Source organism: Rhamphochromis sp. 'chilingali' (genome assembly GCF_963969265.1).
Source record: "Rhamphochromis sp. 'chilingali' genome assembly, chromosome: 1".
Lineage (NCBI taxonomy): Eukaryota > Metazoa > Chordata > Actinopteri > Cichliformes > Cichlidae > Rhamphochromis > Rhamphochromis sp. 'chilingali'.
Genome location: NC_137929.1, coordinates 37,359,634 through 37,376,225, shown reverse-complemented (window position 1 = coordinate 37,376,225; position 16,592 = coordinate 37,359,634). Strand labels below are relative to the sequence as shown.

Below are 16,592 nucleotides of genomic sequence, written 5' to 3'. Positions count from 1 at the left end.
AGCTAAAGTGTATTTTATTTATGTTAGTTCTTTTTTAACTTGTAGTTCTAGAAATACAAAAATAAAATTATATTCTATTATTTTTTCATCACTCAAAATAAGCGTCATACCCGCCAAAACGCCGTGCATTTATCGAGACTTTCAACCCCAGGTAGGCCAATTATGGATCTTCGGATCCACATTATGTCAGCAGCTATTCTCCTCCGTGAACTATGCTAAAACAAACATCGCTCACAGATGACAGCTTACAGTCCTGCGTAAAGATGAAAGTGACTTCACACAGCCCTGATTTGCAGACGCTGTGCATAGAGGTTCAGGAGCAGAAGTCCCATTGTAAACACATCACGGCAGACCCGACGATGTTTCCATGAACACGCTTTTCAGCATCTCTTTATTGACCACTTTTCACACACGGTTGCTGTACGCATACAGCCGGCTGTAGCTTTTCAGCTCACAGCCCGACACACACCAACAACAGCATAGAGAGCACAGACGTTAAGTCCCCTGGAGCGGTGCTGCAGACCACGCCCCGCCACACACATTAACCAGGTAAAATACATATTTAGGCAGAATTTTGCAAATATCTATTTTCCCTTTTTTTTATTTTTTATTTTTTAGCAACATGGTACTTTTTTTCCAATTACTTTTTAAAAGCCAGGCCAAGGCTTCAAAAGCCCAAAGGCGATTGTCACGAAATTTATGTATTGAAAGTGCTTAATTAGTACTTATTGTTAAGGCTGGCGGCTCACAACAGTTTTTGTTTGCTACATGGATCATTTTAGTTCAGCTGGGTGTCTTTCCTTTTGTTATATTTCGTTAAAAATGTGTTAATTACATAAATAGAGGCCAGAGATGGCGCGATATGGCAGCCTCGCTTCTGTCATTCTGCACCAGGCCAGCTGTGGCTACAACTGTGTGTGAATGTGAGAGTGAATGAATAGTGGAATTGTAAAGCACTTTGGGTGCCTAGAAAAGCGCTATATAAATGCAATCAATTATCATTATTATTATTAAATAAAATATAATTTTCTCTGTAGCACTTCATGGATTTCATAAGCAACACACCTTAGTTTTTCACACAAAGCATAAAGGTAAAAAACAATATATACAGTGTTATCTTCATTTTAGATGTCAACAAGTATTTGCGGCTCCCAGTGTTTTCTTTTGTGTGGAAACTGGGTCCAAATGGCTCTTTGGGGTGTAAAAGGTTGCCCTAGGTGAATATGAGCAAGCCATGAAATTCTTAGGAGAACAGCATGGATGCCCTGTATTAATACCTGTTTCTGTGCAAATCTTGCCGCGAAACCTGAACCCGTGAGGTCTATTCACATGTGTGCATGCCACTACTGGAAGTCAAAAGCCAAAAATGCCTGCTCTGTTGACTGCTTCTGTTCCCCCTTGCCTAAATCTGTAAATAAACTTGTGGAACCTTTACAGTGCTTTGTGCTCGGGTGACCTTTCTACTAATTTATGACACGTTCTTCATAATTTCATTTCATTTCATTTTTCATTTATTTATTTATTTCACACTTGGTACAACAATTCAAACAAACCAACCACACTTTCTATCAAAAAACACTACAACCATGTGTGAAAAGGAGCAGGAAGAAGAAAATATTCTTATTAAACCCTGCCCCCTAATTCACAACACAGCGATCATCCTGTGTTTCATACTCAGTCAGCATCTGCATGGTGTTACTCTGTATCACATCTGTGATATGTATGTTATGTATGTTATCTGTTATTTCAGAATGCCATTACAGATCAGTAGTTGTTACAACACTTCACTCACTGCAACCACATTTCCTTCCTGGATTTTGGTAAAATATTAGGAAAACATCAATACTTACAAAAAATAACTCTTCTCTCTCTCCAGTGTTAGCATGAATAGAATGGAATACACATTTGAAAACTAAAAACTTAAAAAAAACTACTACTTGCTTTAATTTTGAAGACAGCACCTGGTGCTAAACAAGTCTGTGGATAAAAAAAAAACTACATCTTAAGTATCTTAAAATTGTTTGAATTTTTTGACCTGTAGAATTTTTGCATGATCAACTTTTTGTGCTTTTAAGATATCTGGAGACCAAACAGAAGGGGCTGGTCATGGGTGTTGGTATCTGTGCTAAGTGGGAGGGGCATGGGGGTTGAGGGGGTGTCTATTTAACAGACGCTGACTCTGAAAATCTTTGCAGTGAGTCATGGGCTGTTCAAGAATTCTGACATGGACACTGAGTGTCCTCCTGAGCTGGATGTGTGTGGATCAAGCGGTGGCTGAACCGTAAGTTTAAGTGTTCTTTATAAAGAAAAATAGAATTTGTTTGTTTTGTGACTTTGTGTGTAACATTTGTAGTTAAAGTTTGCACGAGTACTGGTTTGGGGTTTCCTTCTTTGTCAGTGCTTTAAGCGTTCATCTGTCTGTGTCTGCAGGCAGTACCTGGTGACCATTCCTGCAGTTATAGAAGCTGGAGCTGAGACCAAATTCTGTGCAAGTCTTCTGCAGCCCAGTGAGACTGTGGTCATGACTGTCACTTTGATGTCCAGAGAGGAGAATACAACCCTGCTCACACATACATCCAATGAAGATTTTCATACTTGTACTCAGTTTAAGGTGAGCTCCCCAAGATGGGTTTTGATTCACTTGGTAATTTCTAATATAAAAAAAAAAGACTGCAGGTGAATACAGTCAAGTATTTTAAACACAGCATACAATTATTTATTTATTCTTATAAATAAATAAGAATAAATAAATAATGCGCCTCATTCTCTCAAACACTTCTCTTAAAGGCTCCTTTAGTGGAAGGAGAAAAGATTCTGGATTTTGAGGTGGAGGTAAGAGGAGACACATTTCACTCAAAAGAAGTGAGAAAAGTCATGATCAAAGCCTACAAGGCCAGGACATTCATCCAGACGGATAAACCCCTCTACCTCCCTGGACAAACAGGTAAGAGTGAGCTGATGACCCATCAGAGCTAGATGGACTTATTCTGATACAGATTCAGCCTCTTAGTATGGCTGCCCCCAGCTGCTGGGAGACCCCCCCCCCCCCCCCCCCTTTTCCTGGGTGTATTTAACTTCCACCATGAACACGTCTCTTTCACTCAAAAACAAAAACGTTTATTTCTATAATTTCCAGATATTTTGATAGCATGTCAAGCTGAACTATGATAATTACAAACTATTGAGCAAGTTTTGAAAATGTGAATTGAAGTTAGTCTGGCCATGTTTGTACAAATCACCGAAACTATTTCCAGTAAACATTCATTCATTCATGTTTTCTTTTTAGAATAATCTAAACATTAAATAGATAAATAAAAATGTGTAAAAATACAGCAGTGCTGCACAATCCAAGCACTCTCTGTGTCACCAACACTTTTGAAACACATTATTGTCTTTGAAACACTTAGATTTAAATCTTTTAAACTGTTCTGCTTTTTTAAAACACCTTCTGCCTTCAGTCTGAACAAGTATGCTACAAACTGTTTTTCTAAATTGTTCAGCATTATGATTCTATGATAAATGCAGAAGCCTTGAAAAAATTCATGGATGCTGCTTCACAATGCAGATTTTTATTAACTATAAATTATTTTAAAAAATACCTATTAAATGTATTTAACAGTTTATAAAGTGACTGACTTAAAGCACTACAGACAAAACATAACAGTTGTAGCTGACTGAAGTTTGGCTTTTTGTTATTTCTGTAAAGATACCCCTTGTTCACAAACATATCCTAATATGAGTTTGCATCCTCTTATTGTAGCTGTCAGGAAAGTCTGGTACAGTTTGAAGGTGCAAATACATCATTAACATTAATATGGACCTTTTTGTTAGGTTACAACTCAATATTCTGATTTATCCTATAAAGTTCTTTAAACTCTGACACCGTTTAAGCCAGCTATCATTTCTTTACATTTTGCTTCGGAGAAGTCAGATTCTCATCTGCTGTGTTTTTTTAAAGTGCTCTCCGGGCTTTATGAAAGTCTTTTGCTGCAACCTGATATCACAACAAGGCGTGTATAGACATGGCAGTCCACCATGTCCATTTCACGCTTTTCCTCTACAAAGGATATGAGGATGAACAATATAAAATATATACACATTTAATTTACTTAAAGCTTGTTACGAATAGAAGCAAAGAGAAAATGATGTTAGTACTACTGCTTATTTGGCAGTAATGATGTTGGAGAATGTTTCAGTTTCATTTCTTGGTCAGGATTTATTACTCATTAAGGTGTAAAATCTTTGAACTTCTTCCAAAGTGCATTTCAGGGTTGTTGCGCTGGACCCCAAGTTGAGACCTGTCAGTCAGCTGGTGAGTGTTTCTGTCTCTCCTTTCCTCCTTGACTTTTATCACTCTGAGTTTATCAGTCAACTTGCACTAACAAATCAATAGTACAATGTATTGTCTGTGTTTAGTAATTTGTTTTTTACTTATTCTGTGATAACTCTAACAAGCAAACACTTGGAGTATACAAAATAACATAAAAACATCACATACTGTTGAAATTCATTTTATGTTCAATTGTGTTACGTGTTGAATATTTTTGAACTTCTACCAAGCCTGCAGTTGGATAAAGACATTGGTAGGACACTGTATGAGAAAATCATTTCCTCTAACAATTTTCTCACTTTTGTTCATTTGATTTTTTGATTTTTTGCCTTTTAGTGCAACATCATTGAACTCGAGGTAAGAAAATATCCACACATCATTTTCTTTTCTTTTTTACATTCAGCATGTAAATCTAATAGATTTGTTAAGGGTCTAAACGTTCCTTAAAGCCAACAGCACAACAAAGTGCAGCAACTCTGAAATTTATATGCTGATTCTGATATCAGTGTTTTACCGTGGGACAATTTTGTTGATATATAAACAGTATATATTGTGTCAGGTTATTTCTTACACCTTTACATTAAACACACAGCACTGATAATTAAACTATTTTGTATAATTACAATACAAACAAGTAGAAGAACAGCTAAATGGGAGCCTAACCTTCACCATAACATATCAAAGCTGGATAGAGAAGAACATGGTGCTTTAGCAGAAAACTAAAAGTATAGCTTCAAACATTAGTCCACTGAGGGCACTCATTGGCTACAGTCATTCCAATTTCAGTGCGTGACATGAAGGTGGGAAAGATGGGAACTAAATGGAAGAAATAGAAAATACAGAAAGATCAGGGGGTTTAGGAAGCTATACAACATTATATTATAAGTAGAATGTAAGAATAGCTCAAGTATTGAATCGGTTTTTCAAAAGGCTGAAAATCATAGACAGCATCAAAGATGTCTGTAGCTGCTGTGATGTTGTCTCTAAATTTGTGAAATCCCATTATGAAGCCTTGAGGTGAGCAAAAATCTGCATCTGCACAGGATCATTATCACTGTATAATCTGTCATGATCCTGGGTTTTTTTGCCCAGCATTTTCCATTTTCCTTGTGTTAGTTGTGGAGTTTCTGTCTGTTTATATTTATGTTCATAAGTCGCTTTAGTTTTCTAGTTATCTTTAGGGTTCTCTTGGTCTTGTCTCTGTTTCCTCCCCAGCATCTCCTTTGTTATTGTGCCTCCCCGTGCAGTCTTTCATGTCTGGTTAGGTGTGTTAAGTTCTGTCTCTCGCTCTCAATTTCCCAGTCATGTCTCGGTCCCCATGTTTTTTCCTGTTCCCCAGCCATGTCTCCGTGTCTCTCTCACTCCACCTGTTGCCTGTGTTTCAGTGAGGACAGATTATTAGCAAGAATGAATATGATTTATTGCTGAATAAATTGGAGCTTAGACGCTGGTGGTGGAGATGAAGGTGTCTTGAATGGAGCTTGAGTGATGAGAGGTGGGGATGGGGATGTGTTGGATTGCACAACAGCATCTGCAAAGGAGAAAAACAGATGCACAGTGAGATTTAAAGTATGCACTATGAATGCTGATTGGCCTGGAAAAGGCTGGAGAAGGTGATTGGACTAGACCAGTGATGACACAAACAGCTTGGAAACGTGGGAAAGTGGAAGAATAAAACTTAAGATTCCCAGCACCTGGAAGCAGATAGATGTGAGGCCATCCATCTTCCTTGATGAACTTGCGCATAAGCTTCATTTACTCAGTCTGCATCTTAGTGTGTGTTTGTTGTACTTCCTGTTTTACTTTGATAGTCTCCTATCTCAGCATGTTCACTTTTGCCTCCCGTCTTTTTTGTTAGATTACGTTTAGCTGTGTTCCCACCTTCGTTTGCCCTTCGTTTGTGTGTATTTATGTCTGCATCTCCCCTCTGTTTCTTGTCACGATCTTGCTCATTCCCTGGCTGTGTGCTCTGTCTGTTTGTTTGGTTCTAGTTCATTCCTGTTTTTGTTTTGTATTGCTTAAGTCCAGCAATAAACTCATAAATTTTTGAGTTTAGTTTTTGTCTGAGAGTTTGTGTTTTGGGTCCTCCATCCTGCCTGTTTCACAACACCATATGACATAACCTCTTAAGCCCCAATGCCAAACCGATCTCCTGTCTTTTGCCCCCTTATCTGGGGTGTATGGGCTTAAGAGGATAACCACTTTGCCAAGTTCCAGAAGAAGACCCAAACTGTCACACTTAAATGAAAAAAAATAATTTAGGATTTCCAGGAAACGTTTGATGCACAGATGACACAGATTGAGCTGTTTGGTCACAATGACAAGAAGTATGTTTGGAGGAGTTAAGCTTTCAAACCAAAGAACACTGTACGAGCTGTCAAGTAGCAGTGATAGCATCACCTGTTTTGCTTCTCCTGGTACTGGTACATTGTGCAAACCAGATGAAATAATGAAGGAGGTTTATTGTATCTCCAAATTCTTCAACTTCACCTTTAGTGAATAGCTAGACAGCTGAAACTTGGACACAATTGACTGCTCCAACAAGACAATGATCCCAAACACAAACTAAAACTGAATGGATAAGGCAGGCTTACCGTATTTTCAGGACCATAAGGCGCACTTAAAAGTCTTAGATTTTCTTCAAAAAGTACGGCGCGCCCTATAGCGCAGTGCGCCCTGTGTGTTGTAATGAGGACGTAGTAGAGAACACCATGAGAACGCTAAAGGGTGAAGTGTGTGCGTTGACTTTATCGCACATACCTGTATAAAAGAACAGGTATGTGCGTTATGCAGGACATCGTTGTTTTAACAACCCTGAAAATGGCAAAGAGACACGCTTACGAAGCACAGTTTAAACTGAAGGCCATCAGCTACGCGGAGGAACATGGAAATCGAGCAGCGGCGAGAGAATTTAATATTAACGAATCGATGGTTCGCAAATGGAGGAAGCTAGAAAACAAGCTCCGGCAGGTCAAGAAAACGCAGCTGATTTTCCGCGGACATAAGGCGAGGTGGCCCGAGTTGGAGGAAAGACTCGAGCGGTGGATCATCGAGCAAAGAACGAGCGGGAGAAGTGTTTCAACGGTCACCATTCGGCTAAAAGCAGTTTCACTAGCTGAAGAGATGAACATTGAACATTTCCAAGGAGGTCCGTCTTGGTGCTTTCGTTTTATGAAACGGTGCCATTTTTCCATCCGGACCAGGACTACGGTAGCGCAGCAACTTCCAGCGGATTATAAGGAAAAGCTGGCAATCTTCCGCTCCTACTGCAGCAAACACATCGGCGACAAAAACATCCAGCCCAGCCACATCACAAACATGGACGAGGTCCCGCTCACTTTTGACATCCCGGTGAGTCACACTGTGGAGAAGAAGGGGACCAGCACGGTAGCGATACGCACAACGGGGTATGAAAAGTCTTCTTTTACTGTTGTGCTTGGCTGCCATGCTAATGGACAGAAACTGCCGCCTATGGTGATTTTTAAGCGAAAGACTTTGCCTAAAGAGAAGTTTCCAGCAGGAATCATCATTAAGGCAAATGAAAAGGGCTGGATGGATGAGGAAATGATGAAAGAGTGGCTGAGGGAGGTGTATGTAAGGAGACCAGGTGGTTTTTTCCACGCATCACCATCGCTCTTAATCTGTGACTCTATGCGTGCCCATCTCACAGCCGATGTGAAAAAACTAGTGAAACAAATGAACTGTGAGCTTGCTGTCATTCCGGGAGGCCTGACAAAGGAACTCCAACCGCTGGACATCGGTGTGAACCGCCCGTTCAAAGTAAGGCTGCGAGCGGCCTGGGAGCGATGGATGACCGATGGAGACCACAGTTTCACCAAGAGTGGAAGGCAGCGCCGGGCGAGTTACGCCACAATTTGCCAATGGATTGTAGATGCTTGGGCTAACATGTCTGCTGGCACTGTTGTTCGAGCTTTCGCAAAAGCCGGCATCATTTCCGAGGAGCCGCACGGCACGGAAAGTGACTCTGACAGTGAAGAAAGTGAACCTGGCATGTTTGATAGAGATTTAGCGCAGCTGTTCAATTCAGACACAGAGGATGAGGACTTCGATGGGTTTGATTGATGATAAAAATGTGAGTACCAAACTTTGTTTTGCTCCTGCTTTATTTTTAAATACGCACACTTGTATGCTTGTGTGTTGTTGATGATGACGATTACTGGTAATAAAAATGTGAGTACCAAACTCAGTTTTGCTCCTGCTTTATTTTTAAATATGCACACTTGTATGCTTGTGTGTTGTTGATGATGACGATTACCGGTAATAGAAATGTGAGTAAGGTACCGAATTCAGGTTTGCTCCCGCTTTATTTTTAAATACGCATACGGTACTTGTATGCGCCCTATAATCCAGTGTGCCTTATGTGTGTGTTAAATACAGTAATGGCACACATAACTGAGACTGCGCCTTTTAGTACAGTGCGTCTTAAGGTCGTGAAAATACGGTACATTACTTTCTTAAAGCGTTGTTCTTAATTCTATTAAAAATGTCTTACTTCAACCTTAATTCTACCAATTCTGATAAGAAGAATGGTCAAATAAATGACCTGAAACCCTGCCTCTCTTCTCTACTCCCACTCATCTCTGCTATCATTCAACTTTAACAACCTCTTTCTAATCTAACCTCCATTTCTAAAATACTTGAAAAAACGGTGCAGCTCAACTTCTTTCACACCTGGTTAATAATAATATCTACAAGAGATTTCAATCTGGTTTTCACTCATGTCACAGTATAGAAACTTGTAGCACTTATGTGGGTTTATATACAGTACCATTGGATAATAACCAAGGTGATGAGTAATTTGGGCTGGTATCAGAAGAATAGGAAGGACTCTTGGAGCTCTGGTACATGAATGACAGAGAAACAAAACACAGTTGTGTGGCTTAAAAGTAACTTTAGTAATTTAAGCCATTTTAAGATTTTTTTTCAAGAGATTTTTGTAACCAACACAGAATTACAACATATGTATAAAAATTTCCCCCCAAAGTAGCAAAAAAATACAATAAAATAAAATTGTGCAGAAGTAAAGAATTAGTGTTTAAAGTCCAAATGGTACCGGTGGGGCCCATGACAAATGGATGCATTGCAACAGAGTCCGTCCAGTGAGAAGTGCGTGTGTGTGATTGTCTGTCCTACTGCACTACTTGTACAGCAGAGAATTGTAGTCCATCAATGTGCAAATGTATATCGCCCCCTAGGATCTGGGATTGGCTCGCCATCCAGTGAAAACTGGAACACTCTGGGATCTGTAATTGCTGAACTGGTCCTTGGATTCGTCCCATATAAAAACCTGACCTATAAACAATGGTCAAATATATGTCACAACCAATTTAAGAATAACTCTCACAAATTACAGTACTGTCACGCTGCAGTAACTACTGTTCAGATCAGCTATCATCAATTCAATCATTATCAGTTCAGTCATGTTGTACAACATTAAAATATCAAGGTTCAAAGTTCACAGTATCAATTTTCAAAATTCACAGTTGTAACCTTCAGTAAGATTCAAGATTTTCCACAAGGCTTCAAATATTCAGGAACTATAGTCACCACTTTTATGGTAAACATTCATCACATCCATCAGAAATAAACTCACTGTATATATAATCACAAATAAATAAGTATATTACTCCCTTGAGAAATGGAGCAATATGTAAATGCTTATCAGATCTGAACAAAATACAAATAATAACATGTAAACACAAGAACTCAGTCTGTAAATAGGAGTTTTAAAATAGATGTGCTTAATCCACCTTGTACCATAGGCCTTCTAGTACACGTGGAAATACACTAAAAATTACCTCAAAGTATTCAATACTGAGTGTAGTAAAATAACTTGTTTTTCCTTTTTGTTTAGGATGATTTCAGGAACTGGATTACAAACTCCTTTACTTAAAGTTACTAATAATCTTGTAATCGGAGCTGACTCTGGTCTTCTCAACATTCTCATCCTTTTGGATCTGAGCTCAGCCTTCGACACAAACTCTCACTACGTCCTTCTGAGCAGACTTTCCTCTCTTGGCATCTCTGACACACCCCTAGCCTGATTTCAGTCATATCTCCTTGACCGCTCCCAGTTTATTCAAATTAAATCATTCCATTCTCATCTATTGCCAGTCACATCTGGTGTACCCCAAGGGTTAGTCTTAGGCCCTCTTGTCTTCATAATATACATCCTCCCTCTTGGTACCATTATCTGTGAATTTGATCTTCACTTTCACTGTTTTGCTGATGACGCCCAGTTATATTTCTCCTGCAGACCTGGTTCTTCCCTCCCAGCTTCTTCCCTTACAGAATGCATATCTGAATTGAAATCCTGATTCAGCTCTAAGTTTCTTAAGCTTAATGAGGATAAAACTGAAATCCTTCTTATTGGCACTAAATCCAACCTTTTGAAGGCAAATCATATCTCACTCACTACTGATGACTCCAGAGGTTTTCCCTTCACCTCATGTTAAGAGCCTTGGTGTCATCCTGTCCTATAAATCTCACATCAATAATCTCAATCGTTCTGCCTATTTCCATCTACGCAACATCAACAGATTACGTCCTTCTCTCTCCCACCAGTCTTTGTCCATTCTTGTCCATGGTCTCGTTACCTCCCGGCTTTGCTACTGTAATTCTCTCTTACATGGTCTCCTCCAAAAGTCCCTCCACAAGCTTTAACTGGTTCAAAACTCCACTGTCCGCATTATTACCAGAACCTCCTCGTACCAGCACATCACCCCTGTTCTTCAGGAACTTCACTGGCTCCCTGTGAAATTCTGGATAGTGTACAAACTTCTTCTGCTCACCCTCATAACCTTGCTCCTGCTTACCTTTCTGATCTGTTAAGCACTACCTCTTCTGCCTGCTCACTTCGATCCTCTTCTTCTATCCAGCTTACTGTGCCTTCTTTCCGCCTCACCAACATGGGAAGCAGAGCTTCCAGCTGCTCTGCTCCCAGACTGTGGAACTCTCTACTCCCAGATATAAGAAACATTGGTTTAAATCTCAACTCAAAACCCATCTGTTCAAATCTGTATATTCACTGTGAATCAGTTGTTTACTAATTTTATATTGTGCTTTTGTTTTTATTGTTCTTCATTTGATCATTGTTCTGTTATTTGTTTTATTCGTGTTTATTTGTTGTTTGTTAAGTGTCCTTGGGTGTCTTGAAAGGCGCTTTATGAATAAAATGTATTATTATTAAATATCCACCTGGAATTATGCCAGAAGATTCTTGATGGCTACCGATTAGAGAAAATACAAAATAATTTATTTTTTCTGTATAGTCATTTCAATCTGGAAAAATAACAGTCTACAGAAATAATAATAATAATAAAAAAAACGAAAGTCACTATGACATTTTTTCCTATGATAACTTTATGTAACATTTTGATCACAACTTTATATTGCCTATACTGGAGACCAGATGAGATGCAGTTGTCCAGTTCTCTCTTATACCAGGTTATTAGACTTTCATTTGTTTGTTTTTTACTCAATAAGCAGAAATACATACACCAATATATTAGGGGTGCAACGATACACAAAATTCACGGTTCAGTTCGGTTTGATACTTTGGTGTCACGGTTCGATATTTTTTCAATACAAAAAAATGTTCATGCTTTTTTAATTTGTCATTTATTAAAATTATAAATATATATTTTAACTCAAGCGTACAGTTTTTAAATTTAATGTTGCTGAAACAACAAAGGGATAAAATAATAAATCTATCTGATCGAGAAATCAGTCATCTTTGGAAAAGAGAGTTTATTACAGAGAAATGGCTCTTTCCAAAATAAAAGCTATACTATACGCTTCTTCTGGGCTATATTTTTAGCATAAGGAGAATCATGTGCTAACAGCTGTCTAAATGACTCAGGTAAAGTTTGTAGCATGCGTGCTTGTTGTTTTTATCTGCTTCCACTTGTCTTTGCACTAGGATGATGTCAGCATAAATGTGCAGTCATATTCATTTTGTTCCCACTAGTGCTGTCAGCGTTAATCTGAAATGACGTTAACGCCACAACATGGCAAATCTCCGTTAACGAGCTACCACGGATCGCCCCGTGCGTGGGGCTGGATGGCCAACACGTTAACGAGCTAACTGCGCTAACGCAGTAGTTCCCACCCATGTAATTGAGCATTGCGTGGCACATCCGACATACTGTTTTACTTTTGTCCATGACGCACTTACCTTCAGGGTCGTACTTCACATGAAGACCAAGATAGTTCCAAAGGCCAGATCTGAATGAGGGTGGGGGAGGTTCAATTTGCCATGTTGCAGCTTCTGTCTTGCTAGCTTGCGCTGCGCTCAGTGGATCTGCGCTCGACAGTGCAGCCTAGGCGGAGTAGTCGAACGCAGATCCACTGAGCTCTCAACACAGACAGCATCGTCAGAAGAAAAGTTGATAAAATAAATTAAAAATTTTGTATTGTTTGATACATATGCGTACCGAACCGAAGCACTGTATCGAACGGTTCAATATCGATACGAGTATCGTTGCACCCCTACAATATATGCACCAGACAACATTTGGGGTTCACCAACATATTCTTTAATATGCAAACAAGTGCAAACAATTGAAAAGGTTAAGTTGTACACGTACTTCTCTTGTATTTAACAGAATCCCAATAGAAACAGGATTGGACAGTGGTTAAATGAAACATCCAATAATAAAATATTGCAGCTTTCATACTCCTTGAACTCTGAGGCCCATGAAGGAACGTACAAAATAATTGTCTCTGTGGGTGAAGATAGATTTGTTCACAAATTCAAGGTGGAAAAGTATGGTAAGTCAGGTCTTTAAAAAGATCTTTTGACATTCTGTTTTTAAATATTCTTAATATAATGCAGATACTAACTTTGATATTTTGTCCCCAGTTTTACCCAAATTTGACGTAACAGTAAATGTATCTGAAGAAGTGAGTATTGGCCAGGAAGAAGTTGATATTAAATTATGTGCAAAGTAAGTAGGAGTCCTTTCTTGACAAATGGCAATTTAGATCTTCACAAATTGGAGTTTTGTTTTGTTTTTGTTTTTATTTTAATAGGTACACCTTTGGACAGCCTGTTCCAGGAAGTATTACAGTTACGATGTGCCGACTTCTTGGACGCTCTATTTCCTCTGCTAAGAAACACAAGACAGAGGCTCCCTGCCACACAGAGACCAAACGGGTACAGTTGTTCCAGTCTCAAATTTCTCCTGAAACAATGTGCAGATAAAAGCAGACCACATGCCCATGCAGAAGGTTTCTGTATGTCAGGAATTAATGCAGTACTTTATCATTATCTTATCTATCTCCAAATTTCGAGAATATAATGAGTAAAATTTCAAGTTGAACTTGAATTTCAATTAAATAATTTTTAGTGTCCTTAAAGCATTTATTTTTAATTCTGTATTATAAAATACCCGGTTACAGATTCAGTAATATTCACTGTTGTGCCCTCATTATTTATGAATGCTGAATTATAGCTATCGCTTTGACTCCATTTTTTTTTCTGCTGTTATGAATATGTTCTGTGGCTGATGCTTGTGTCAGTGTGTCAGCTCTTAACAAGCTAACTGATTAAATAATGAGTGTAAGTCATTTATTCCATTAGTAACACTGGTAGAGCTACAACTGGCTTAAGCGACTGCAACAAAGTCCAAATTGTTGCAACCTGCTTAACCTCCTAGAACCTGGCGTCCACATATGTTGACATCAAATTTTGGGTTGTCTAGACCACAATACTAAATTTTGCTCTACACGAGCCTGATTTTCACTTACAACAACATTATACTGATACTGTTTTATTGAAATTAAAACGAATATCCTTATATGTGGATATCAGGCCCTTGTAGAGCAAAATCAGTATAAAGATAATTCTTTGTTTTTACATTCATCAGGTCCCAATCAGCCCAAATAGCAAAGACAAATTAAAAATGCATGACATGAAAGACTTCGGGTCTTAGGAGATAAAAGTATGATGTAAGCCTTTTTAAAATTATTTATATTTTATTGTTTTGGAATTTCTAGGCTGATGGGACAGGCTGTGCAGCTGTTACATTCAAGATGTCAACCTTCACCAAAATTAACAAAAAATTCCTTAAAGATCAGCTGAATGTCATTGCCAAAATGGAAGAGGAGGGAACAGGAAAGTCTTGGAGTTGCTATTTTTCATTTTATTTTAATTGTTACATTTTTTAAATTATAGGTTATTGTGCATTTGCGGAAATATGGCATGTGCATTGTTTTAACATTGAGGTTTCGTATTCAGGCATTTCACACAAACAAGAAATGAAAATAAGAATTTCTTTTGTCCTTGGAAAAGCGTCTTTTGTTGATGTTCCCAAGATTTGGGAACCAGGATCAAATGTGGAGGGAAAAGTAAGTTCAAATTTGTGCTATGTAATTTAGAATGTAGTGTAAATAATGTGTGTTGTAGTAATGAAACATTGTGGTTTGAACAGGTTAAAGCAGTTTACTACAATGATACACCCATTTCCAAAGCACCTGTGTACCTGTTTGTGGGAGAACGTTGGTCAGAACGCTTACTAAAAAATCTAACAACTGACAGCAACGGTGTCGCTGAGTTTTCATTCAGCACAGATAACTTTCATGAGGATATTAAACTCCATGTAAGTAGATAATTACACTGAAACAGTAGTTTTTAAGTCAGCATTGGTAAGTTACATGACAATGTTTTCATTGACTTAATATGATTTCTGATGTCGCTTGTCCAATGTGCTACAATAGTAATTAGTGACTATTGTGAAACTGTTAAGATTATTTTACATTAGCTTGCTTCTAAAACCCATTTTCCAGTGTTTTCTTCTTCATCAAATTATGTATGTTTCTTTTCTACAATTCAGGCAGCCCTGACACCAACCCTATACTTCCAAAGCCATAGAACTCCTTTTTATGATTTAGGATTTCACACAGTATATACATCCCAACCTCCTTCTCAAGATGAAAAAACATTCAGCTCGCTGAAGCTGAAGATGAAGGATAAACCCCTTTCCTGCAATGCAGAAGAGGATATATCTATTCAGTACACTATAGTGAGGGAAACCGCAGTTTACATGGATGTGGTATATCTGGTGAGTTATTGCTTGTCACAAGTTCATCCACAGTAAAAAAAAAAAGAAAAAGAAAAAAAAACATTTGAAAATCTACCAGTTTATCGAATGAAACAGAAAGAGTTTATTAATATATTCACCTCAGAGAAAATGGTTTGTAAATGCTGAAGAAAAAGCAACACATCATCTGCATAAAGACTAATTTTATGTTCTACATTCTTGCATTTTATCCCCTTAATTGCTATAGCCTGATTGTTGCTGCTAGTTTGATAAAAATTGCAAACAATGAAGGGGAGAGGGGGCATCTGAGCCTTTTGCCCCACTGGAGACAGAAGCTGGAGGATGTTTGGTCATTTGTCCAAAGTCCAGTCAATTTTCAAAATAAAAGACCACAAGCAGACTGCACTGTCTGTTTCTGAAACATTCCCGGCAGGACTTAACGCTGTGAGAGACGCAAAATGCATAACGTCACGGCTGGATTACACATTTTGTGTCATTTTCTTCTATATTCTTCAGGTGTTGTCCAGAGGAGCCATTGTCATGCAAGGATTTAAACAGATTAAATTTAAAGATCAGTCAGGTATGTAAAGACTGGCTCAAATCATGAGTTCATGAAATTCTTTTGTAATATCAGGTATTAAATCCAGTTACACTTTTAAAAAAAAAGTTTGGTGATTATTAAAATAAAATTGATATTATAGCTATTTTTGGTATGCTTGTTTGTTTCAGTGAATGAGGGTGAAGTGTCCTTTAAATTGAGAATTTCTACTGACATGGCACCAGTCGTCCAGATTGTAGCATATGCTGTACTTTCCAGTACGAATGTGATTGCCCACAGCGCTGACTTCTCTACTGAGAAATGCTTCAGTCACAAGGTATGTGTTGGTGTAAACCAGGGGTAGGCAACTCCAGGCCTCGAGTGCCGGTGTCCTGGAGGTTTTAGATGTGTCCATGATCCATCACAGCTGATTTAAAGGGCTAAATGACTCCTCAGCATTTCTTGAAGTTCTCCAGAGGCCTGGTAATGAACTAATCATTTGATTCAGGTGTGCTAACCCAGGGTGCGATCTAAAACCTGCAGGACACCGGCACTCGAGGCCTGGAGTTGCCTACCCCTGGTGTAAACTGTGTGCAGCTGTACTAGATATATTGATTAGTGTAAGTTAGGTTTAATTATATGAAACCATTTAGACAAGGGT

The 16,592-nt window shown here is 38.5% G+C and overlaps 1 protein-coding gene across 1 annotated transcript in view; it reads left to right on the top strand.

The window, feature by feature from the left end:
* Nucleotides 1-2,201: 2,201 nt before the first annotated feature.
* The window catches only part of LOC308395099 (alpha-2-macroglobulin-like), a gene marked incomplete at its 5' end in the record, with an annotated part of 33,884 nt that continues 19,493 nt past the window's right edge, over nt 2,202-16,592 (top strand). Inside the window, 14 exons of the mRNA XM_080879771.1 lie at nt 2,202-2,281; nt 2,431-2,611; nt 2,788-2,944; nt 4,260-4,312; nt 4,667-4,687; nt 12,958-13,123; nt 13,215-13,299; nt 13,385-13,508; nt 14,351-14,480; nt 14,592-14,701; nt 14,785-14,952; nt 15,187-15,414; nt 15,910-15,973; nt 16,123-16,268. Coding sequence (XP_080735897.1) covers nt 2,202-2,281; nt 2,431-2,611; nt 2,788-2,944; nt 4,260-4,312; nt 4,667-4,687; nt 12,958-13,123; nt 13,215-13,299; nt 13,385-13,508; nt 14,351-14,480; nt 14,592-14,701; nt 14,785-14,952; nt 15,187-15,414; nt 15,910-15,973; nt 16,123-16,268 — 1,713 coding nt within the window. The remainder of the gene's footprint in view (nt 2,282-2,430; nt 2,612-2,787; nt 2,945-4,259; nt 4,313-4,666; nt 4,688-12,957; nt 13,124-13,214; nt 13,300-13,384; nt 13,509-14,350; nt 14,481-14,591; nt 14,702-14,784; nt 14,953-15,186; nt 15,415-15,909; nt 15,974-16,122; nt 16,269-16,592) is intronic.